This window comes from Coregonus clupeaformis, chromosome 6 (genome assembly GCF_020615455.1).
Source record: "Coregonus clupeaformis isolate EN_2021a chromosome 6, ASM2061545v1, whole genome shotgun sequence".
Classification (NCBI taxonomy): Eukaryota; Metazoa; Chordata; class Actinopteri; order Salmoniformes; family Salmonidae; genus Coregonus; species Coregonus clupeaformis.
In genome coordinates this window covers 40,200,332-40,225,851 of record NC_059197.1, presented here as the reverse complement: position 1 = coordinate 40,225,851, position 25,520 = coordinate 40,200,332, and the positions used below count along the sequence as shown (strand labels likewise).

General features: G+C 46.0%; 2 protein-coding genes across 3 annotated transcripts; both read right to left on the bottom strand.

Annotated features, from left to right (window-relative positions):
* Window positions 1-3,182: 3,182 nt before the first annotated feature.
* LOC121567937 (ribosomal RNA-processing protein 8-like) lies at window positions 3,183-6,416 on the bottom strand. 2 transcript variants are annotated; one of them, XM_041878329.1, is made up of 8 exons: window positions 6,272-6,416; window positions 5,889-6,014; window positions 5,458-5,728; window positions 4,430-5,375; window positions 4,142-4,271; window positions 3,924-4,030; window positions 3,706-3,802; window positions 3,183-3,600 (listed from the first exon to the last, which is right to left on the bottom strand). In XM_041878329.1, exons 2-8 carry the CDS (start codon window positions 5,988-5,990, stop codon window positions 3,484-3,486), a joined length of 1,770 nt encoding a protein of 589 aa, XP_041734263.1. In that variant the 5' UTR covers window positions 5,991-6,014; window positions 6,272-6,416; the 3' UTR covers window positions 3,183-3,483. The 2 variants fall into 2 exon arrangements, with proteins under 2 accessions (XP_041734263.1, XP_041734264.1); XM_041878330.1 differs by having other exon boundaries at window positions 5,889-6,002.
* A 668-nt stretch (window positions 6,417-7,084) lies between these two features.
* On the bottom strand, window positions 7,085-14,555 carry dhx40 (DEAH (Asp-Glu-Ala-His) box polypeptide 40). Its single transcript, XM_041878328.1, has 17 exons — window positions 14,164-14,555; window positions 13,871-14,016; window positions 13,399-13,518; window positions 13,004-13,240; window positions 10,751-10,817; window positions 10,529-10,660; window positions 10,231-10,330; window positions 10,044-10,130; window positions 9,776-9,958; window positions 9,572-9,652; window positions 9,184-9,341; window positions 8,674-8,788; window positions 8,456-8,564; window positions 8,242-8,336; window positions 8,103-8,172; window positions 7,758-7,986; window positions 7,085-7,459 (listed from the first exon to the last, which is right to left on the bottom strand). The coding sequence occupies exons 1-17, from the start codon at window positions 14,336-14,338 to the stop codon at window positions 7,338-7,340; spliced, it is 2,226 nt and encodes a 741-aa protein (XP_041734262.1). The 5' UTR covers window positions 14,339-14,555; the 3' UTR covers window positions 7,085-7,337.
* Between the last annotated feature and the right edge of the window lie 10,965 nt (window positions 14,556-25,520).

Below are 25,520 nucleotides of genomic sequence, written 5' to 3'. Positions count from 1 at the left end.
CTCCCCAGAGGCCCTCTCCCGCTTCCTGAACAAACATGAGGGGCCAGTCATAGTCACGCTCCCAGGCCCAAGCAGAGATGGATGGGCTAGCATCCAACCACTTCACTGGCTGAAACAAGTGACCCAGTACCAAGCTGACAAAAGAGGGGTAATGCTTGTCTTACATACACACAAACATACCTTCCCACTGAGCACACACTGGTTGAATTTCCACGTAATTTAAATGGAATTATGTTGAATCAACGTGAAATAGATGTTAAATTGACGTCTGTGACCAGTTGGTTTTGTGTTCATTTTAAATCAGATTGCCATTATATCAAACATTCCAGTTTTGTGTAATAATCTTCTAAATGACTGGTGAAAGTTTTTTGGAGCTAAATGCCAGAAGGAGGCCATCCTCTCAGCACTGAAGATAGCTGTTCAAGATGGCCATTGGTTGGTCTTTAACAACTATCATCTGTTGGACAAATGGGATGACGAAGTGTTGCCAACTCAATCAGTTGATATCCTGTATAGCCAAAGGTGAGAATCACAATAATAATCACCAATCTCATCCACCCTGTGTAATCTTAAAATATGTAATCTCATATTTAATCCTATTATAATTCTCAGGGCACCAAATAGATGTGGAGACAGAGGGCCTCATTCCAGTTGGGCTGTGTGCGAGGATACACCCCACTCTCGATCCCATGTACTCATATTTCCACCACTCAATTCAACATATTATCACAGAAACCTCTTTTTCTATGAATGTTAAGTGTTAGGTTGCATCCCAAATGACACACTATACAACATGTATTGTGAACTACTTTTGACCAGAGCTCTGGACACCTGGTCTAAGATTAAGGCCTCTATTCAATCTATATCGCAGAAGGTCTGCGCAAAAGCCCAATTTAAAGGCAATGTTCCCGCGTTAGCGGAGACTGCATTCACGGTAAACGCTGCATATGGAGGGTCAATCGGAAATTATCTTTACATTTCTATCACACTGGGTGCCTGTAGAGCAGTTGCTGTGGGGGGTTAAGTGGAGGTTAAGTGCCTTGCTCAAGGTCACAACGGCAGGCAATGGCATCTAGGATTTGATACCAGCAACCCTCCGGTTGCCAGTTTACTTCCCGGCAGATTTTTTCAATCAGACCTGGGACTCGAACTGGCATCCCTTCGGTTGCTGGCTCGCCTCTCTAATCATTACCTGGCGCCCCAAAGGTAGTGCACTATGTAGGGAAGAGGGTGCTATTTGGGATGCATGTCCAAGACATAAATACTATATGGACTCTATAGGGTGCCATTTGGAACTAATTCTCCTCTCCCCACTGGCAGCGTCGATGAGAGTGTGTGCTCTGCGTCTGGTCTGTGACTCTCCCTTGGATGTGGAGGAGGAGCTGTGCTCTTCTCTGTGTCAGGTTGTGTCTGTTACTCGGTCTGCCCCAACCTCTGGTGTCACAACCTGCACCATTGAACCCCTGCTACGCGCTGCCATCCTCGACTCTGTCCTGCGACAGACAAGTGTCCTGTTTATTTTTACTATTTTCTACATTGTAGAATAATAGTGAAGACATCAAAACTATGAAATAACACATATGGAATGATGTAGTAACCCAAAACGTTTTTTGAGATTCTTCAAATAGCCACCCTTTGCCTTGATGACAGCTTGCACTCTTGGCATTCTCTCAACCAGCTGGAATGTTTTTCCAACAGGCTTGAAGGAGTGCCCACATATGCTTAGCACTTTTGGCTGCTTTTCCTTCACTCTGCAGTCCGACTCATCCCAAACCATCTCAATTGAGTTGAGGTCGGGGGATTGTGGAGGCCAGGTCATCTGATGCAGCACTCCATCACTCTCCTTCTTGGTAAAATAGCCCTTACACAGCCTGGAGGTGTAAGGGCTATCTTCAGTATACCCCCCCCCCCGTCTGTCTTCACTATTATTATACAATGTAAAACATTTTAAAAAATAAAGGAAAACCCTTGAATTAGTAGGTGTGTCCAAACTTTTGACTGGTAGTGTATGTACTACATAAAAGATTATAACTCATATCCTATGAATTTGAAGTACATTACCCTACTTACATTTCTTTGACTGTCTTTTGCCATCTCTGCAGACGTTTCAGGCCTGCTGCAAAGCCTGGAGCAACGTGTTCAGGCTTTGGCCAACACCAGCGACCCCTTGTCGTTGGGCTTTAGTGCTGGTTCGGCAGGAGAGCTGGTGAAGGTTCACAGCCGCACCCTGAACACCCTGCTTCAAGACTCCCAGAAGCCCTTTGGCAGGGTCAGGAGCACCAACGAGCTGACCCACCCTGCTCTGCTGCCAGACTTCACCCAGGCCCGGGACTGACTACTGGTCCTGAAGGACAGCCTGGGATGCAAGGATGACATCAGGGTCGTGAGTGTAGGAGCTCCATCCCTGGGCCCCTACGCAACTTCCTCCAGGCAGAGTGGGACGGCAGAGTGGTTTCCTCCCTGCACTTTGAGCTCAACCAGCCCACGCGAAACAGCAAGCCTACCATCTCCTCTCTCCTGACTCTCTCAAGCCTGTTCCGCCTAGAGAGGAGAGCAGAGCTGCTCAAGGCGTACCCATGTGATGAGGCCACCAGTGGTCCATCCAATGCCTACCGCCTGTCTGCCTTCTCCAACGCCAGGGGCTTTCAGGGCACGTTAATCAGGGAGGCTGCCAATGCTAAGCAGAGGGACATCAGCAACATCTTCCCCTGAGCGGTGTGTACTAGAACTGAGAAGGGCACTGTGGGATACATGGTTAGGAGCCCTGCAGGACACGCTCTCTCCCCAGCCCTGCCTGCTCCCCCTCCTCTGGGTCAGAGCAAGGGCGAGGAACACAGACACTGTCCGAGCCCCAGACAGCCCCCCCGGCAACACCTCCTCCCTGCCCCTCTACCACTGTGCCCTCTATCTAGACAAAGAGCATGGGGACAGTAGATACTGGGAACTGGCTGAGAATAACATTGTCACCCGTGTCCCTCTAGTGGCCAAGCTAGATCCTGTGCTATGTACACTGAGAAGAGTGAGGCTTGTGAGTACCCTTTGAGACTAGACTGCAGAATGCAATGCAGCGATTATGCTGAAGCACTTATTTCTAGACTCAAGGTTTTTACAACCAACTTTATATAATACATCTTCTAAGAATGTTTCTTCTTGCTTTACAAATCTTAAATTATTGTGCATGATAAGATTTAATGCAATACATTTATGTTTTGATTTAATAAAAAAGATAACCAATGATGTCAACAACTTTTGAACATGTTTTGTCTTTGAAACAGACATTTGAAAGCCCACAAAAGGTTATTGACAATATCAACAATCCTTGATACATTGTTTGGGGGTCAAAACCACCAGTTTATCTATGAAAGTTATTTTCATATTTACAGTTACATCCAGCAGAAGATACATTTTCTGTTGCTGTCTATCCTGCTTGACTTCTCTCCTGGGGGGAGAACTGTTTCTCCCATGTTCTCATCACTGTTGCCCTCATCGTTTCTTGTACAAACAAGGCCTCAGCTCCAGTCCTCCTGCCTTCTTTACCCTATCTGGAGCTTCTGCGATCTTCTCAAACTCAAAGGAGTAAAAGTGGCTATTCTCTGTGTCCTAAGGAGGAAGCAAAATGAATACGGTAGGTTATTGTAACAATGCATTTCTTAAAGCCAAAGACAAAAACATGGCCATTACTGTTTACTATGATTACAGCCTTACCTTTGTGACCAACTTGAATCCCAGGCTGGACAAAGCACCCATGAAGTTCCGCACATTCTCAAATCTACTTGCCACCTCTGCAATTTTCAGGATACCCCTGCAAAAAATTACAGTGTTTAATAATGATAATGATTACATAAATAGGGAAAATAAATGGGAACACCTACTCCAGCATATTGACATACTGTAGCTCTGTTTTTCTGCATAATATCTCTTACCCCATCACCAGCACACGGTTAGCCTCAACTAGAAAATCCCCAAGGTTGGTCCCCATAAGAGAGAGACAGAATACAGCTATGTCCACAGTGCCATCCTTGAGCGGTATCTGCAGACAGATGGGACAAAATACATCATTATTACATAAAAAACACAGACTGCATAGTAAACAGGCACGGATGAAAGAACAGATTGAGGATCAAGGTAAAGTTGGACTCACATTAGCCATGTCGCAGACAGTTACACGGTCACAGATAGGTGCCAAGTCAAAACTGTGCACTTTGTTCTTCACACTAAGAGCGATCTTGCAGTCGCCACAGCCGAAATCTGCCACCACCAGAGAGGCAGGCCTGGAATCAACACAAATGGTCTTACAAAGAAAGCCACACACTATTTCAATGTGGATCCCCCACCCCAGAACCAATACAGGAAAAATACAAAAACTATGAAAACAGACATTTTAAATACTGAAAGTACGTTAGTCAGATAAAAGCATAACACAACTCACTTGTGGCGTATGTAGGAGATGATGGCGTCGACAGGATTAGCTGGCCAGTGCTGTACCTGTGCCGTGAAGCCCCTGTGGTAGATGCTAAAAGCCTGGGGGTCCTGTCTGAACATGCGTTTAGCCTCCCCACTAGACGTGGTGTACAGAACCTCGTTAATATAACGGAACCGTGCTGACTCCAAACGCTGCTCCATGCGGGACCTCAGAGCAGCCGAGCGGTCTGCAGGAGCCTCTTTCACCTCCTCTGTGGTGCGTATCTCCTCCTCCTGCTCTGCAGGTTGCTCTTTCTTTTCCGGGCTCTGGCCATGCAGCATTCTCCTGAGCTTCTCTCTCCTACGGTCCTGCCCTTTGCTCGCCTCCCGTTTCCTTCTCTTACTGCCAGACGGCTCCGGGTGCTGCTCCGCCCTAACCACCTCCTGAGGTTTCTCCTCTTCCGTCTTTAACTCTTTACCTAGTGGGACTGCTTTTACTTGACTGCCCCCCTTTGTCTTTTTCTCTGAAAAGTTCTTATTGTTTTGGACTATTTCTGTGCCTGGAGTGGAAGCAGTCTCAGTGAAAGTCATCCCTTTTCCCTCTGGGACCTTTTTCCTTTTCTGTGTTTTACACTCACCCTCTTTCTCCTGTTTGTTTTTCTTTGTCTGGCGTTGCTGGGTCTGGACAACCGCTGTTTCCCTGTTCACATCAGAAGCTGATTTTGGTCCATCTTCTGTATCCTTTTGCACAGTGGTCACTGCTTTTGTGGTTTTTGGGGGTGTGGTATTCTCTCCATTTTGAATTTTGAATTTGTTTTGACATTTCTTCTTGTTCTTCATCTTGTTTTTCCATTGCTTTCGGTTTAATCTCTCAATCTCAGCATCTGCTGCAGCTTTTCCTTCATCCTTGATAGATTTTGAATCTTGTTTACTACCACCCTGAATGGACTCTGTATTTTTTACCTTTTTGAACACTAGGAAAATGAGAAAGAAAACCTCAAACATCTTTTCAACTTAAGACAATCAATTGACAGTTGTGCTTGTGAAACAACTCACCTGCTTTTATTGGCTTCTTAGCTAAAGGCACTGCAGCCTCCTTGGCACCCAGATCTCCACTGTCTTTCTCAGTCTCTTCTCCTGAAGCAGCTACTCTCTTGCGTCCTCTTTTGCTTCTTTTCTTCTTCCTCTTGGTGTGTGGTGTCAGTATGGCCTCTGTTTCACTGTCACTGCCTGCTTCCCGAGGGGCACCATTGCTCTTGCTCCAGTTTGGTACTGACCCCAGTGTTTGGAGGGTCCGTAACAAACTCTTCTTCTTCCCAACACTTTTCTGTTCGAAAAAGCAGAATGACAGTGTCAAACTGAATACCAGTGTAAACCAGAATTCAACCCTCTATTTGAATTTGTGGTCACTGGCAGCATGAGTTATGCCTGGCTTGCTAGCTACATAGGTACATTTAATTATAAAGAAGATTGAGATGGCATCTCACCGTGATATTGGTACTGCCAGACAGTTTGAAACTGCTGATGACAGTCTTGGTCAGAGCTTTGGCTTCTGGGTCATCGTTCCACTCATCCTCCTCAGCGAACATGCTTGACCAGCACTGTAACGGTAACTGTAATGCATTAAGTGAGCAAGTAAACAAGAACGCACGTGTATTAGAATAAGTGGTCTCTAGACTAGTTTGATGCTTTTCGGTACTGGCAGTAGATTCCAGAAAAGCTTAAATCAACGCTAACCTGCTTCTTGATTGAACAAGCTAATGTAACTAGCTAGCCTTAGCTAGCGTTTCAGACATTACAGTATTTGGCGGCCATACGTCAAAACGGCTAGCAACATTCATTCCATTGCAGAGACGACAACTTCACTCACCTGTCAGATGACTTATCAACATGAGATGTTAACGGACTTAATTGAATCGATCAAATGTGTAGGTTTAGAAGGTAACCGGTGGATATTGCCAATTTCTGTTAAGCCACGTTTGGCTCGCGCATGGACCAACACAAGCGCATGTGAATGACGCCTCTCCCGCAACGGATGGTGGGACATGAGTCTTATCTGGTTTGTATGACTACAAATGGAGGACACAAAAAACACTTTTTAAATCATGAAGCAATGGAAGTTACGAAATTAACCTTTATTATATAAGAGGCAGAGTTGTACAAAATAAAGGGCCTGTGGTTGTTCTCTAATGTGCTGATTTGACAACACTGTTGGGTGACATATTGACAAACTGTATGTGATTTTGTAGCTCAGTTGGTAGAGCATGGCCCTTGCAACGCAATTGTTGTGGGTTCGTTTCCCACGGGGGGCCAGTATGAAAATGTATGCACTCACTAACTGTAAGTCACTCTGGATAAGAGCGTCTGCTAAATGACTAAAATGTAAATGTAATTCTGTAACTGTCCCAGAACCAGAAGAGAATGGTTGCAGAGGCCCTCCACTGGCAAAATGTTCTCTCAAGACATAAACGTTTATTGGTATGAAACTAAAAAATAAATATACCACTAAAAGACAACATAGCATAAAATATATGCAGTAGTAGACATTTGATATGACTACGAGGATTCATTATCTGCACCTAGTCCATTATTGTTGTACATTTAAACATAATAATATATGCCATTTAGCAGACACTTTTATCCAAAGTGACTTACAGTCATGCATACATACATTTTCCGCATGGGTGGTCCCAGGAATTAAACCCACTACCCTGGCGTTACGAGCAGCATGCTTTACCAACTGAGCTACAAAGGACCATGTTTGACCCTGAACTCTCAGACTCCTGTGTTGTAAAACATTGTTTAGAACATCACCTGTGCAGTTTATTATAACAGACAGGCTTTTAATCCCTGAGTGGAGATTCTTCTGTCCTGGTCAGTCCAATAACGGAGTCCTTCTTCCCCTGAGGATAAGTGTCCAATGTCCTCCTCCTCCCTCACGGTGCTTTGCCTTGTTGCCGCTCCTGTTTTCTCTGTAGGTAGCGAGCACGGGCATCGCTCACAGAGCTTTCATCGTTCCGTTTCTCCAGTTTCTTGAACGCGTCTTCAGCAGACCCCTCTGGAAATAAACCAAACACACAGAATGACCTCTATTAGATTGTCAAGCAGACAAAACAAGCATACGAAGCATTCAAATCACCTGGGGGGCTTGAACAGAAAAGGCACTACAGTAACTTATCTTGTCCAATAGGAATGCTCAATTACATTTTCCATTAAAAAAAACTTTGCCCATATTAGAGGATTTTGAATGACACCTGTACTGTATATAATAAAGGAGCAACTACAGAAACATCAAATGTTATACAATTCTTTCTATACCAGTAAATTAATACTCATCACCAGAGTCCATCACCCACCTGTTTGTCTTTTAGCTGCTTCCTTAGTCTCCCACTTGGCCACCTCCTCGTCTGTCACCTCCTCTCTGGCCACGCTGCTCAGCTCGTACACATCCACCTCATGGAGCTTAGGAAGCAGGTCCTTCACCCAGTCATAGCGGATGGGGCACACCGTCCGGATGTAGATCCGCGAGGTGACCAGCAAATCATGGAAGATCACCCAGTCCAGCTGGGGCTCCTGGTCAAAGAGCTATGGGAGAGGGGGAGTCAGGTTAACATGCAGGAGAGATGGTGAATCTAATATGCATTTTGGGGATTTTATGGATTGTTCTGAATTGAACAGAATATAGTCCTGGAAGTCTTTACCGTTGATGATGGATGAATGTGAACCATGGATCCGTGCCCATCCATCGTGCAAAACACCTTCCCAACTGACCTGAGAGAAAACCACAACATCTTAGTTATCTTTCTTGACTTTTTAACATTACTGGGATAAAAGCCGTACCTTCTTGCCACGTTGGTGAAGTAACCAGCGCATAGACATCTCCTGAACAGCTCACTCTTATTGCCATCAAACTTCTCCATAGGGAAATCTCTCTTCTGGAAACAACAGACATACCATGATTATAAATCTGTACATACATGCTCAGAGCTTCACATCATAGTTTTAGCTACACTAAAACTAATAAGATAAGTAAACAAACAAACAACAAACTGACCTGTTGTAGTCGTAGGAGGATCTCTCTGAGCTGGGTCTCCACGCTGAAGGCTGACTTTAGCGCTCTCCAGTGTATATAGTTGTCTTTACACCACGCTGATGGGGCATCACTACAGTAGACAGCAAAACAAACTCATGTTAGATGGAGACCCATGAACATGAATGCAGTGAATATAATGTATCTTATTAAATACATTAAGAGGAGTGAAGGTTGTATACCTGGCCTTGCACTTCTCAAACACACTGAGCAGCATGGTGAAGTCATTACAGCTGCCCGCCTGCACTCCCAACTGCCTGTGCTTCTGATCTGCCTCCTTCTGCTTCTCTGGATGTCCTGCAGAGAGAGCAATGCCAAACATTTTGATTAGAACTATGACTTGGGATTATGTCCGACTGAAATCCAATGGAATAAAACGATAAAGTCCATGATGTATACACGTGTATTCCTGACATAACGTAGCCGGCCGCGACCGGGAGACATGGGGCGGCGCACAATTGGCCCAGCGTCGTCCAAGGTAGGGGAGGGTTTGGCCGGCAGGGATGGCGTTTGCAATGCCAGGGTTGTGGGTTCGATTCCCATGGGGGGCCGGTATGAAAAAAATAATGTATGCACTCACTAACTGTAAGTCGCTCTGGATAAGAGCGTCTGCTAAATGACTAAAATGTAAATGTAAATGTATAACCACATCTTCATTGGCTAAACCCAGGCCTCAGGCCGTTATTGTCTACCTGGTCTGATGAAAATGTTCTCCACAGACAGCATGGCAGCTACAGGCAGCAGGAGGTCCTCAACGCCCAGGGAGGCAGCCTGGAGCAGGGCCCGGGTCAGCCCTGGGGGCAAGGGGAACTCTACCATCAGCTCACCCAGCCGGGTCACTTTACCTCTCCTATAGACCCCACATAGGGGAGGGGGTTATTGATAAGAGCTAACAAGAGCTATTAAAGATTGAGTGATAGTCATGAAGAACTGCAAAATACTGTATGTGGTAGGTTCCCTCTGTTCTTGATGGTGAAAACAGCAGAGTTGTATCCCTATGTGGTTGTAGATGTAGCTGGTGGAGATTAGTATAAAGAATGAGAGATGTACACGGATATACAGTATGTCTACATCTCTCACCTGTCGATGGCGTCACATTGGTAAAGCCGTTTCAATGCTTCTAGGATGAACCTCTCCTCTGGACGGTCCAGGTAAGGGAACCTTCGAGAGACACACCAAGCAACCATGGCCTCAAATGACTTGTTGGATTGTTTTGTATTATCAACAGTCTTGAAAACGGACACTGGTTTCTCTGAGCACTTGAGGAAGTGGAGCTGTACCTACCTGATGACATCATGAACTCCCAGGCACTTGAGTGTGAGGATAACAGCGGTGAGACTGGTCCGCTGGATCTCTGGTACTGTGTACTCCGGCATGCACTTCTCCCAGAACGCCTGACTGTAGATCCGGAAGCACTTCCCGGCGGAGGTTCTCCCTGCCCGGCCTGCTCTCTGCAGGGCCTCGCTCCTACAACACCACACAACATCACAGTCCTGTTCATTAGGCATGAAACAAAAGGAAGCAGACTGAAACAGGGACTTCCGGGACTTACTTTGAAATCGGAACCACTTCGAGGATGTCCATGCCAACCCTTGAGTTGTGGTTGAGTTGCTTCACAAACCCACTGTCAACAATATACCTGCAGTGAACAAATTACAGTCATGAAATTTGAGGCCTTGCCATTCTGTGATGGATAAAAACAGCTCTATGCTGCTCTGATATGCCTTGTGGTGACTTACTTTATTCCATTGATGGTGAGGGACGTTGCTGCAATGTTGGTGGCCACCACACATTTCCTTATACCCGGTGGGGGAGGCTGGAAGATCTGCTTCTGCTGATCTGTGAAAAGGACACAAATCATTCATATTATTTAAAAATGAATTTAAATTCAGTCATGAGTCATGACTTTATACTTTTGATTTAGCAAGCCAATGACATGCTAAACCGTGTCCACTTGAGTGTGAAAGGGAACTCAATCTGTTTTTCTATATGTGAATGTCACAGTTAGGGGTACTCGGACAGTGCCGCAAACCTTACCAGTGGGCATAGATCCGTACAGGGGCAGGATCAGCAGCCCCTCCACTTTACGGTCCTGCACATCGTAACGATAGTCTATGGATTCAGCCTTCTCATACAGCATGTCACAGGCCTTCTCAATTTCAGACTGCCCTGTTATAAACAGTTGTATGGAAAAAGTATTAACTTGTAATCAGAACATTAATATTCTGGAGATTATGTGTAGATTATCATTAGGTTTACCTGTTAGAAACACAAGGATATCCCCAGCCATCTCACTGGTGTGTATATCCAATGTCACCTTGACAACCTGTCACAGACAAGAGGTTTGTTCATACTCGAAGTTTTCCCCCCATACATTTAGTAGCAAAAAATTATAAAATAAACAACTTTGCCTTTTGTGAACTAACAACCGCACATGACTTGTATTTATTTTTCTACCAGCAATGCCTTCTCTGATAGCTACTTTATTGAGGAAAAATGTACTTACTATGACTAAGATATGTGGCTGTCCCACCTAGCTATTTTAAGATGAATGCACCAACTGTAAGCCGCTCTGGATAAGAGCATCTGCTAAATGACATAAATGTAAAGCAAGGAGTACAGTATACAGTATTACATTTGTCATTTAGCAGACGCTCTTATCCAGAGCGACTTACAGTTAGTGAATACATATATATTTTTTATACTGGCCCCCCGTGGGAATCGAACCCACAACCCTGGCGTTGCAAACGCCATGCTCTATCAACTGAGCTACATCCCTGCCGGCCATTCCCTCCCCTACCCTGGACGACGCTGGGCAAATTGTGCGCCGCCCATGAGTCTCCCGGTCGCGGCCGGCTGCGACAGATTCGAACCAGGATCTCTAGTGGCACAGTTAGCACTGCGATGCAGTACCTTAGACCACTGCGCCACTCAGGAGTTGTTAAATGGTGTTGATAGCAGAGTTTAGTGGTGCGCCGGTCAGCTGTTTGTTCACCCGCACTTTCTAATAACCCATCCGCATGTGATAAAGTGAAAATCTGACAGGAGGTGCAGGATTTTGTTTTGCCTGATTTAGATATGTTTCTGCTTAGAATTTCCGACATTTTGTTAGGCTATTTGTCCTAGAAGACTAAATAAACACTTGCTCAACAGAATAATGTAATATATCGATAGAATGAATGCTTCAATCTAGTTGACATCAAAGTTTTTTCTGTCATCTTTCGCGGAGCAAAGACCTTTAGGGACTGGGGAGAAAATATAATAAAGCAAAAACAAACGGGAAAGATTTTCTGTGCAAAATCTCCAAATGACATCAGTTTGACCGGTTGTAAGGAAAAAGAAAGCTGTAAAAACGACCCTCGTGTTTCTGATAAGATTTCACTTCGGCTTCGATGCATATTTTATGTGGTTGAAATACTATCTGCTTTTATGATTAAGACAGCACCTCTACAGATCGTATTACATTTTACATTTTAGTCATTTTAGCAGACGCTCTTATCCAGAGCGACTTACAGTTAGTGAGTGCATACATTATTTTTTTATTTTTTTATACTGGCCCCGCGTGGGAATCGAACCCACAACCCTGGCGTTGCAAACGTCATGCTCTACCAACTGAACTACATCCCTGCCGGCCATTCCCTCCCCTAACCTGGACGACGCTGGGCCAATTGTGCACCGCCCCATGGGTCTCCCGGTCGCGGCCAGCTACGACAGAGCCTGGATTCGAACCAGGATCTCTAGTGGCACAATTAGACCACTGCGTCACTCAAGATGCAGAAATAAATACATAATATTTCTCCACTCCTGTTCCCAAGTCCACATTTGCCTACATTTGGTGTAAAATTTTACTGCAAGAAATGCTTAATTCTGCGGGAGTTTTTATTTTAGCTCAGTTGTACGCTGCTTTGCGATCTATTAACAGCAAGAGTTGCATTAAATAGTCGCAACATGTTGTAATGATGCATTTGGCGATGTTCAATTCAATCGCACAAAACGTATAAACGAAAGCATTCACTGTGAAAGTTGCTAAACCATACCAAACCACTGAATTAAACTTCGACAATGTCCTTTTTGCCTCCGTGGATTGATGTTAACTTTTTCTGCCAGTTCCCAAAAGCATTATCTGGCGATTGGCTGTGTAGGCAATTTGGTGTGCATACAGTTAAGCCCTAAAGTTTAGGCTTATGCACTAATACCAGATAGCCTAAAATAATGAATAAAAACCTAAATGTAGACTATATAAATTGCACAGTAATTATACATTTATTGATTTTTTAAAGGTATTGTTTCTCTCTATTCAACCCGCCTGCCCTTCAGCCACACAATATTTAATGACCCTAAACCCGTCCACCCCGCAGTTATCCACTGGGACTGTGGGTTATGAGTCAACCTGCGCATCACTAGCTGAGTTTAAATGAGCTAAATCCTGGGATGGTACAATCACTGAATTTATTCATTATCATACATCATACTAACAGTTGGCCTGTCAGTAAAAGCAAGCTCACTCCCTACCTCTTTAACGTAAACAGAGCTCTCTGTATCTTTTGGTCCTATAGCACAGCCAAACTTGGAGGTGACAGGGAAGGTTCTTCCAGGGATGGTGAAGACAGGACAGCCTCCCAGGAACACAGAGAGCTTGTCTGTCTCCAGGGTGGCTGACATTACCACCACCTTCAGGGGGACAGAGCGACCCTTAGAGGCCTTATCTGGACTGGAGAGGGTCTGCTTCAACAGACCCAGCAAAATGTCCTGCAGTAAAACACGTTACACAACTGTTTAAAGCTACAATCTGGGATTTGTTTCTCAGCAAAACAGCAGCCCCACCACTTGCTTTGGTATACAACTGAGGGATGGAGTTGGGGATATAATCAGATTACTGTTTTGAAGTAGTTGAGTCTACTACTGACCGTGTTAAGGCTCCTCTCATGGGCTTCATCCAAAATGACCACACTGTACTGAGACAGAACAGGGTCTGCCAGGATCTCTCTCAGCAGACAGCCGTCTGTCATGTACTTCACCACCGTGTCCTGACAACACACAAACACAAATCTCCTTTCAGAGACACACATTTGCTGATATACACTACAATCTAATTATCTTTACATTTCAGTGACAATACGTAGACCTATAGAACACTTTCAAGGTGCCTAACACATAAGCGTATCTAATAATTTATGTGAAGTATCACTTTGAGCAGTCTAGTACAGTGTTTCCCGACCCTGGACAAGCACACCTGTTTCAACTTGTCAACTAATCATCAAGCCCTCAATGAGTTGAATGAGGCGTTTGTCCAAGGCTACAATGAGTACTGTTGGGAGATTCTAGGACCAGGGTTGGGAAACACTGGTCCAGTAGGTAGGTGTCTTGGAGCTCTCTCACCTGTGTCGTGCAGTCATCGAAGCGCACTTGGTATCCGACCTCTCTACCCAGACTACAGTGCATCTCCTGTGATACCCTCTGGGCTACAGTGATGGCTGCTACTCTCCGAGGCTGGGTGATGCCAATTTTACCATTATTCCAAAATCCTACACAAGAAATACAAGTTTACACCTATCCAAACCTTTCAGACCACTCTATAAGGGCAGCTCATAGACGAAGGCTATAATAAAGGGTATAGAAGTTTGGGGTCAATTTTGAATTCTGTAGACACAGGTCCCATGGCACAAGCTTACCTGCTTGATGCAAGTATTGGGGAAGTTGAGTCGTTTTCCCACTGCCAGTCTCGCCAGTGACAACCAAAAATGAATTGTCTTTGACAGCCTGTTGAAGTTTGGCCTTATGTTGATATATCGGCAGGTTCTTTGATTCGTCTGAATCTCCCTTGCTCCACTTCGCCCTTTTCGACATGATGGACTCTATTGTTGTTCAACTATGCGAAGGGGAATGATGACAAAAGCTGGTTCCAATAACTTATTTTACACGTATACACTAACAAAGAGTAAACACATAACTGCTTACTTATATAGAGTTGTAGGTCTGACTCTCCGCCACAATATTCTAACTTTTAGGTCGTACAGATTCCAAGTTACACACGTTTCCATCGACAAAACGATAAAACACAGCGACTTCCGGGTACAATGCATTCTGCGTTTTCATTGGTCCTTGTCGCGGCCAAATATCCTGACGTAATACTCGAAGCCGCTCCCCCATGTCTGAAAAGCCACTGCTGAAGTATTGCTTTTATGCACAATTTTCAACGATTAAATGGAATAATATGCAAGAATTGATGAGAAAACGTACAATAGCATTAACATACAAGGGTTCGATTGCGACAATGAGTCAATTTTGTCAGTCTTTTATGACAGTAAATGTACAGATAAGAGATGTTCGGAACCATGGACAGCATCTTGGTAGATCCTCTGCACCTGCATGGGGGAGCTCCCTAGTCTCAAGCACTACACATCAGTCAAAATTAAATACATCAATAAAACAAGAGTAACTGTGTCCCAAATTATTTACACCCGAAGGATGACAGGTCCACCAGAGTCAATGGTGTGCTGCAGAACACTCTTCCTATGGTGTTCTCTCAGCACTCCCATTCACCTCCTCCCTAGGGAGAATAGACATGGGACTTATTGATAAGACATGTATCCAGAGAATGGGACCTATTCCAAAGCAAAGTAAACACTTGGCTTCGCTTATATGATAAATGATTATGTTACATGGCATTGAGCAGCTGGTTCCTTTACAGACTTCTGTATCACAATGGACGTATACCTGGGGGGGATAGTGTTATTAATTGGCAGACAAAAGTGTCCGTCCACAATATGTATATTATTTTCACTGTAAACAGGAGCATTCAAGCCTCTGTGCCCAGAAAGTGGTGATGAATACCGCTCAGTTACTGAAAAGTATCTAATAATTTTCACACAATGCAATTTGAGTTGTATATGATTTAACAGGCACTCAGACTTTGTAAACTCATGGAATTTCACAAAGGAGAATAGCCTGACCACAAACTAATTGTGATGTGACGGATACTTGACTGGGGCCGGGGCGGCAGGTAGCTTAGTGGTTAAGAGCGTTGTGCCAGTAACCGAAAGGTCGCTGGTTCTAATCCCTGAGCCGACTAGGTGAAAAATCTGTCGATGTGCCCTTGAGCAAGGCACTTAACCCTAATTGCTCCTGTAAGTCGATCTGGATAAGAGCGTTGGCAGGTAGCTTAGTGGTTAAGAGTGTTGTGCCAGTAACCGAAAGGTTGCTGGTTCTAATCCCCGAGCCGACTAGGTGAAAAATCTGTCGATGTGCCCTTGAGCAAGGCACTTAACCCTAATTGCTCCTGTAAGTCGATCTGGATAAGAGTGTCTGCTAAAAAAAAAAAGACTAATTGACTTGACTCCCTTACTGCAGACCACTGGCAGAAACACAGTCCTGTGGCTGTCAGCACTGTAGGGACACCTGACAATGGAAACAAGAAGTCCTGAACACAGTGGTTTACCATTGAGAAATAAGTCAATAGGGATTGCTTGTCTGTGAACAATTGCAATTGGCTTGTAGTTGTTGGTTTTGGTAATAAACATGTAAGAGCACACAGTCAATGGGGGGTCCCGTCATGGAGAGTAGAAGTACCTGAAAGAGGAGTCTGAGGAGAAAACACAACCAAGAATCAAATTGCTCACAATATATAGCAATTGGCTGAACAAACACTACCTATTAAATTGTTTTAATGTGGTTGCACTGGAAAGACACATTTCATGTTTTTGTATTAAAACATGACAAATAAAAACCCTTGAACACACAATACAACTAAATGTTGAACTGATGAGCTTGCATACACAAACTCATAGCACCTTTGGCAAAGCTTAGCTCAGCCCGTAGAATTTCCTCACTCTTCAGTGCTGGTAGTGGGTAATCCTCTGCTTCCTCTTTTTGGGTCTCCATGCTGAGTTCTGACACACTGGTCAATGCATAGCTGCAGTGGAAGGTCATCCTTAGGAAGGGAGAAATCACACGCTAACATACAGTGAGGGAAAAAAGTATTTGATCCCCTGCTGATTTTGTACGTTTGCCCACTGACAAAGACATGATCAGTCTATAATTTTAATGGTAGGTTTATTTGAACAGTGAGACAGAATAACAACAAAAAAATCCAGAAAAACCCATGTCAAAAATGTTATAAATTGATTTGCATTTTTAATGAGGGAAATAAGTATTTGACCCCTCTGCAAAACATGACTTAGTATTTGGGGGCAAAACCCTTGTTGGCAATCACAGAGGTCAAACGTTTCTTGTAGTTGGCCACCAGGTTTGCACACATCTCAGGAGGGATTTTGTCCCACTCCTCTTTGCAGATCATCTCCAAGTCATTAAGGTTTCGAGGCTGACGTTTGGCAACTCGAACCTTCAGCTCCCTCCACAGATTTACTATGGGATTAACGTCTGGAGACTGGCTAGGCCACTCCAGGACCTTAATGTGCTTCTTCCTTTGTTGCCTTGGCTGTGTGTTTTGGGTCATTGTCATGCTGGAATACCCATCCACGACCCATTTTCAATGCCCTGGCTGAGGGAAGGAGGTTCTCACCCAAGATTTGATGGTACATGGTCCCGTCCATCGTCCCTTTGATGCGGTGAAGTTGTCCTGTCCCCTTAGCAGAAAAACACCCCCAAATCATAATGTTTCCACCTCCATGTTTGACGGTGGGGATGGTGTTCTTGGGGTCATAGGCAGCATTCCTCCTCCTCCAAACACGGCGAGTTGAGTTGATGCCAAAGAGCTCGATTTTGGTCTCATCTGACCACAACACTTTCACCCAGTTCTCCTCTGAATCATTCAGATGTTCATTGGCAAACTTCAGACGTGCCTGTATATGTGCTTTCTTGAGCAGGGGGACCTTGCGGGCGCTGCAGGATTTCAGTCCTTCACGGCGTAGTGTGTTACCAATTGTTTTCTTGGTGACTATGGTCCCAGCTGCCTTGAGATCATTGACAAGATCCTCCCGTGTAGTTCTGGGCTGATTCCTCACCGTTCTCATGATCATTGCAACTCCACGAGGTGAGATCTTGCATGGAGCCCCAGGCCGAGGGAGATTGACAGTTATTTTGTGTTTCTTCCATTTGCGAATAATCGCACCAACTGTTGTCACCTTCTCACCAAGCTGCTTGGCGATGGTCTTGTAGCCCAATCCAGCCTTGTGTAGGTCTACAATCTTGTCCCTGACATCTTTGGAGAGCTCTTTGGTCTTGGCCATAGTGGAGAGTTTGGAATCTGATTGATTGATTGCTTCTGTGGACAGGTGTCTTTTATACAGGTAACAAGCTGAGATTAGGAGCACTCCCTTTAAGAGTGTGCTCCTAATCTCAGCTCGTTACCTGTATAAAAGACACCTGGGAGCCAGAAATCTTTCTGATTGAGAGGGGGTCAAATACTTATTTCCCTCATTAAAATGCAAATTAATTTATAACATTTTTTACATACGTTTTTCTGGATTTTTTTGTTGTTATTTTGTCTGTCACTGTTCAAATAAACCTACCATTAAAATGATAGACTGATCATTTCTTTGTCAGTGGGCAAACTTACAAAATCAGCAGGGGATCAAATACTTTTTTCCCTCACTGTACAGGTGTAACTCCATTATATCTTCCACACTATAAATGACAATCTGGATCACTGTAATTTTTACCTAAAGGGGGTATCTCGAAATATAGATCCTTGTTTATGATGCAAAAGTTTATCTGCCTCAACGTTCACCCAATAGATAATTTACCCAATAGAAAATGTAAAAAAAAAAAATCTAAATCAAGGGTACTTTTGAGATATTAATATTTTAAATGTTGAATAAATGAATGTGAAAAATTGTATTTCAGAGTCTAGACATACTCTATATTTGAGAGCACACTATAAGGAGTATGATGACACCAGAATGTTGGTTCACAGATCATAGGGTCTTACAGGAGGCATGTATAGGTCTAAAAGGGCCTAAAATTGCCACTTTCATCATGATTTTCTAATAAATTGTTTGTGTGATACAAATGTAAAAGCCATGTAAACATTTTCCTCCCAATGAAGTATTGTGAGAATTGCCAGAACAATCTGTGATACCAAAAATATTTTCTGCCTACGCTGGTGTGGAATCAGCCAATAGATTATTTTTCCATCAACAAACTGAAAGTAGGCCCAAGGAAAATTATCAATTTGACCTGATAGGGAAATAGATCTGATAGAGAAATAGACCATCTAAATGGTACACACCTGTGATTGAGTGCCACACTAGGTGAATGAAAAAGCAAAAGGTAATAGAGTGGTGAGTCCTGGTTTTGGGCTTGCAATTATGGCTGTGGCTGGAGGGGATCTGGACTGTGTCCAGGTTCAGAGGGGGGAATGTGGCATTCTGGAAGATGGGGATGATAAACCCTTCCTTGTCGCAGAGCCCAGGAGAACTTCTCGATGGTGGATTGTCAACCTTGCTGATTTCCTCTGAAGGGCATTTTTACAGACTGCTGATAACTGATATAATCTCACACTATAATGCCACTGAATACATTCTTTCCACAATGCAACTTTTGTATTATATAACGGTAACGCAAAGATTTTGTTACCTTTCAGGATGTCATAGCCTTGATGACCACTGTCAAACTGGCAATATCTCCCTGGCACATTGGAATAAAAGTGAGGTTTAACGTCAGCCTTTATGTGAAACAGCAACAACAACAAAAAGAGATTGAATATTAGCGGAAATAGTTAGCCTACTTGACTTTTGACGAGACAGCCATAGTAGGGAACAGAAAGACAAGGATCCGGTCTGTCTCTCTGAAGAGCAATATCTATTGCCCTATAGTGTCCACCATGTTCATCTGTGTGAATTTTAATACACAGGACATTAGTAATTAGTAAAAACCACACATATAACCAATGATGTTCCCATTTAATTGATCAGGATGGAATATATAAGTTACTTACCTTGGACATAAATTGATGATTTGCTCTTTAGGAATGTAGAGAGACATATACCCATTATGTGTAACGATCCCGGCAGTCTGAGTCGGGTCCTGTCTGTGGACTAGTTGTTATGTTCGTGATCTCCAGTTTCCTGAGGGTTCTGGAACGCTCCGGGGAGCTCTCTTGATTTCCGCACCTGCATCCCATCAGCAATCTGCACACCTGGTCCTGATCATCACCCTTCTTAGGCTCTGGCCTAACATCCATTCCCTGCCGGATCGTTAGCCATGAACAGTAGGTTTACCAGAGTATCAGTCTTAGAGCCTAGCGTTAGTTTTGTTGTTTTTGCACCTTGTTGGTTTGTTGCTTACTTACCCCCCGTTTTGTTCCATCTGCAGTCACCCGTCCGGAACCTTCCTCCAACCTCTGCCTGGTGGTCGGCGGCTGCCGACCCAGGATGGGATCAACCACTGCACCCCCAACAACTAATCAACGCCGCCCGCTCTGTTCCCTGGATTATTCAGCATCACTCTTGAACTTGTAAATAAACACTCACCTTCGTTTCAACTTACCTTGTCCTGGTCTGCTTCTGGGTTCTGGCTTAGCAACTCGTGACAGAACGATCCGGCCAGTAATGAACCCAGCGGACCTGGACTCTGTTCGCCATGCCATTACCCAGCAGGAGAAGATGTTGGGCCATCATAGCACGGTACTACAGGAGATCGCGTTGTCAGTTCGGAACCTTTCTACCGGTCTGACGGAGGTCCAGAACCAACGCAAGTGTCCGGTGGAAGATCCACTACCGGTTTCACCCATCTCGCCTGCCGCTTCTGAAGCTGTGTCCTTCCGTGAGCCCAAGGTTCCGACACCGGATAAATATGAGGGGGAGCTGGGAAGATGCCGTTCCTTCCTTATGCAGTGTGGATTAGTGTTCGATCTACAGCCCTACTCTTATGCCACAGACAAGGCTAGGATAGCCTTTGTGATTGAGTTGCTGCGTGGTCGAGCGCTGGAGTGGGCTTCAGCCGTTTGGGAACGACAGGATCCCTGCATGGCTTCATACCAGGGGTTCACGGCCGAGATGAGGAAGCTCTTCGACCATTCCGTCCGAGGAGGGGACGCAGCTAGGCGCCTGTTTTCGCTTCGCCAAGGAACTCGCAGCGTGGCCGACTTCGTGATCGAGTTCAAGACGTTGGCTGTGGAGAGTGGGTGGAATGAGGAGGCTCTGCAAGCGGCCTTTTACCAGGGTCTGTCGGAGCAGCTCAAGGATGAGTTGATCTCCTATCCGAGTCTAGTGACCTGGACAGCTTGGTAGCCTTGTCTATTCGGGTGGATAATCGAGTCCGAGAGCGAAGGAGGGAGAAGCAATGGGCTCCGTCCAACCGATCAGCTTCTCAGGTTCCAGTCGGGTCGTCAAACTGCGCGGCTCGCTAAAGTTGGGAGGACTTTTAGCGAGCCAGTTTCGACCTCTCAATACCTCTGTCAGACCCCGTTTCCCGGCTACCCTTATGAACAGGAATCAGAGCTTAGCGATTAACGCTTTTATCGATTCAGGTGCCGATGGAAGCTTTCTAGATGCCGAGTTGGTGGAACAGCTGGGGCTTTCCAAGGAGCAATTGCCGGAAGCCATTGAAGCTACCACTCTGGACGGCAGTAGTCTGGCACGTATCACGATGAGGACTGAACCGGTTAAGATGCGGTTGTCGGGGAATCATTCTGAGATGATTTCATTCTTCATTCTGCCGTCTTCCCAGGTTCCTCTGGTCCTTGGATACCCCTGGCTGAAGGAACACAATCCCACGTTCGATTGGGTGACGGGCAAGGTAACGAGTTGGAGCCTTGATTGTCATGCTAACTGTCTCAAGACTGCCTGCCCCCATTCGGTTCCCAGTCAGGTGATTGAGGCTAAACCCCCAGATTTGTCCCTGGTTCCCGAGACATATCACGATTTGGGGAAGTTTTCAGTAAGCAGAAGGCTCTGTCACTCCCTCCCCACCGACCATATGATTGTGCCATCAACCTGTTCCCTGGAGCTGTCTACCCCAAGGGAAGGTTATACAGTATCTCCCGACCTGAACGTGAGGCTTTGGAGACCTACATCAAGGAGTCCCTAGCTGCTGGTCTCGTTCGTCCCTCGTCATCACCCCTGGGGGCAGGATTCTTCTTTGTGGGTAAGAAGGATGGCTCTCTTCGACCGTGTATTGATTATCGGGGGTTGAATGACATCACGGTCAAGAACAAGTATCCCCTGCCCTTGATGAGTTCTGCCTTCGACTCCTTACAGGGTGCTACGGTGTTCACCAAGCTAGACCTACGCAATGCGTATCACATGGTCCGGATCAGAGAGGGGGACGAGTGGTTGACGGGTTTCAATACACCGATGGGTCACTTCGAGTATCAGGTGATGCCGTTTGGACTGACCAATGCTCCAGCGGTATTCCAGAGTATGGTGAACGACGTCCTGAGAGATATGATCGGTCTCTTTGTGTTTGTTTACCTGGATGACATTCTGATCTTCTCGAAGGAACCTTCCGACCACGTCCAGCATGTCCGGCAGGTTCTGCAGCGATTGTTGGAGAATCGCCTGTTCGTGAAGGCCGAGAAGTGCGAGTTTCACGCCCACACGACATCCTTTCTCGGGTACATCATCTCCAGGGGAGAGATTAGGATGGACCAGGAGAAGGTTAGAGCGGTTCTGGAATGGGCCCAGCCCGGTACGAGATTGCAGCTCCAGAGATTTTTGGGGTTTGCGAATTTCTACCGCAGATTCATCCGGGATTACAGCCGTGTGGCCGCTCCGTTAACTGCCTTGACTTCCAGTATCAGGACCTTCAAGTGGAATCCGGAGGCGGATCGAGCGTTTCTGGATTTGAAGAGGCGATTCACCAACGCACCGATTCTCTCTCAACCGGACACGGCCCGTCAGTTCGTCGTTGAAGTGGACGCGTCTGATGTGGGAGTTGGCGCCATCCTGTCGCAGCGATGCTCCACGGACAGTAAACTCCATCCCTGCGCCTACTACTCTCGTCGCCTTTCGCCTGCGGAGAGGAATTACGATGTGGGTAACCGGGAGCTTCTCGCGGTGAAACTTGCCTTGGAGGAGTGGCGCCACTGGTTGGAGGGGCGGAGCAACCGTTTATTGTCTGGACTGACCACAAGAATCTTGCTTACGTGCAATCGGCTAAACGTCTCAACTCCCCGTCAGGCCAGGTGGGCGTTGTTTTTCGGACGATTCAAGTTTTCCCTGACGTTCCGACCTGGATCTAAGAACGGCAAGGCGGACGCCTTGTCCCGGATGTTCTCCAAGACGGAGGAGAGTGGGTCCAAGACCGAGACAATTCTCCCCCGGAACTGCGTCGTGGGAGCAGTTATGTGGAAGATTGAGGAGGAGGTGCTGGCGGCCCTTCGGACTCAGCCCGGTCCCGGTAACGGTCCACCCGGTCGGTTGTTTGTGCCTGAGTCGGTTCGTCCTGCTGTCCTCAAATGGTCCCACGCCAGCAAGATGGCTTGTCACCCTGGCGTGGCTCGGACAATGGCGTTTCTTCGCAGACGTTTTTGGTGGCCTGCCATGGCCGAGGATACTCGGGGTTATGTTGCTGCCTGTCCAGTGTGTGCGCAGAATAAGAGTACCAATCGGCCCAGCTCTGGACTACTTCACCCCCTTCCTATTCCCCGGCGACCATGGTCGCATCTGGCCCTGGACTTTGTCACTGGGTTGCCCGCTTCTGAGGGGAACACGGTCGTTCTGACTATCGTGGACAGATTCAGCAAGTTCGCCCACTTTGTGCCTATTGCCAAGCTTCCCTCTGCCTCGGAGACGTCCGAGATCCTGGTTAGGGAGGTTTTCAGGGTCCACGGGTTGCCCAGTGATATCGTTTCCGACCGTGGCCCTCAGTTTACCTCTGCTGTCTGGAAGTCCTTCTGTTTGGCCATTGGAGCTACAGTCAGTCTCACATCTGGTTTTCACCCCCCAATCTAATGGTCAGGCGGAGAGAGCCAACCAGAAGATGGAATCCACGCTACGCTGTCTGGCCTCTTCCAACCCCACCTCCTGGGTCTCTCAGTTGCCTTGGGTTGAGTATGCCCACAATACTCTCCCTACATCTGCCACTGGGATGTCTCCCTTCCAGTGCCTGTATGGCTACCAACCTCCCTTGTTCCCTTCTCAGGAGAAGGAGCTCTCAGTGCCTTCTGTTCAGGTCCATATTCGTCGTTGCCACCGGACCTGGCATCGGGCCAGAAAAGCACTCCTTAGAGTTTCGGACCGGTATCAGCTCCAGGCGAATCGTCGCCGGATCCCCGCTCCCACCTACACCATCGGAGATAGGGTCTGGTTGGCCACACGGGATCTTCCTTTACGGACTGAGTCTAGGAAGTTGTTACCGAAGTTCATTGGTCCGTTTGTGGTGGAGAAGGTGATCAATCCGGTGGCAGTTCGACTCAAACTCCCGAGGACGCTCAGAGTCCATCCCACCTTTCATGTCTCCTGCCTCAAGCCTGTTTTCCTCAGTCCTCTGTTGCCTCCTCCGCCTCCTCCTCCTCCTCCTCGGATGATCGGAGGTGGTCCTGCCTACACGGTGCGTCGCATCATGGATTCCAGACGGCGGGGCCGGGGTTTCCAGTATCTCGTGGACTGGGAGGGGTATGGTCCTGAAGAGAGGAGTTGGATTCCGCGGCGACAGGTCCTAGATGCTGACCTCATCAGTGACTTCTACCGCCTCCATCCTGGCGCTCCGGGAGTCCGCCCGGTGGCGTTCGTCGGAGGGGGGGTACTGTAACGATCCCGGCAGTCTGAGTCGGGTCCTGTCTGTGGACTAGTTGTTATGTTCGTGATCTCCAGTTTCCCGAGGGTTCTGGAACGCTCCGGGGAGCTCTCTTGATTTCCGCACCTGCATCCCATCAGCAATCTGCACACCTGGTCCTGATCATCACCCTTCTTAGGCTCTGGCCTAACATCCATTCCCTGCCGGATCGTTAGCCATGAACAGTAGGTTTACCAGAGTATCAGTCTTAGAGCCTAGCGTTAGTTTTGTTGTTTTTGCACCTTGTTGGTTTGTTGCTTACTTACCCCCGTTTTGTTCCATCTGCAGTCACCCGTCCGGAACCTTCCTCCAACCTCTGCCTGGTGGTCGGCGGCTGCCGACCCAGGATGGGATCAACCACTGCACCCCCAACAACTAATCAACGCCGCCCGCTCTGTTCCCTGGATTATTCAGCATCACTCTTGAACTTGTAAATAAACACTCACCTTCGTTTCAACTTACCTTGTCCTGGTCTGCTTCTGGGTTCTGGCTTAGCAACTCGTGACATTATGACAGCTCACAGTGTCATTTATGTCTTTGTAAACTGCAGCTCTAGTTCATACTGTACCTTTCAGATGGTCAGTGCGGTTGAAAGTATGGATTATATACCTCTCGCTCCGCGCAGATTCGAGTAACAATAACAAATAATCTCTTCATCTCTGATGGTCAGCAAACAGTGGACATTGGGCCTGGGTGACCATCCACTGGTGGGGTGACACAGCTGGGGATCAGTAGGGTTAATTGCCTTGAATAGAGCCTTTCTGATTCACATTGGATAATACATTGGTGCATGAAAGAATCTCAAACCATTGAAACAAAAATTATTTAACTTTATTTCATATTTGTTTCACTTTCAAGACAATGTCATATACAGTTGAAGTCAGAGGTTTACATACACTTAGGTTGGAGTCATTAAAACCAGTTTTTCAACCACTCCACAAATGTCTTGTTAACAAACTATAGTTTTGGCAAGTCTGTTAGGACATCTACTTTGTGCATGACACAAGTAATTTTTCCAACAATTGTTTACAGACAGATTATTTCACTTATAATTCACTGTATCACAATTCCAGTGGGTCAGAAGTTTACATACACTAAGTTGACTGTGCCTTTAAACAGCTTGGAAAATTCCAGAAAAAGATGTTATGGCTTTAGAAGCTTCTGATAGGCTAATTGACATCATTTGAGTCAATTGGAGGTGTACCTGTGCATGTATTTCAAGGCCTACCTTCAAACTCAGTGCCTCTTTGCTTGAAATCATGGGAAAATCAATGGTAGACCTCCACAAGTCTGGTTCATCCTTGGGAGCAATTTCCAAACGCCTGAAGGTACCACGTTCATCTGTACAAAC

Excerpts from the sequence above, each read along its gene's own strand:
- LOC121567937 (XM_041878329.1), bottom strand. The coding sequence starts at position 5,990 with ATGTTCGCTGAGGAGGATGAGTGGAACGATGACCCAGAAGCCAAAGCT. Across the intron at positions 5,729-5,888 it reads CTGGCAGTACCAATATCACG|AAAAGTGTTGGGAAGAAGAA; the intron begins GTGAGATGCCAT and ends TTTTTCGAACAG. Across the intron at positions 3,601-3,705 it reads GATTCAAGTTGGTCACAAAG|GACACAGAGAATAGCCACTT; the intron begins GTAAGGCTGTAA and ends CTTCCTCCTTAG.
- dhx40 (XM_041878328.1), bottom strand. The coding sequence starts at position 14,338 with ATGTCGAAAAGGGCGAAGTGGAGCAAGGGAGATTCAGACGAATCAAAG. Across the intron at positions 14,017-14,163 it reads CCAATACTTGCATCAAGCAG|GATTTTGGAATAATGGTAAA; the intron begins GTAAGCTTGTGC and ends TTTCTTGTGTAG. Across the intron at positions 10,661-10,750 it reads TATCCTTGTGTTTCTAACAG|GGCAGTCTGAAATTGAGAAG; the intron begins GTAAACCTAATG and ends TGTTTATAACAG.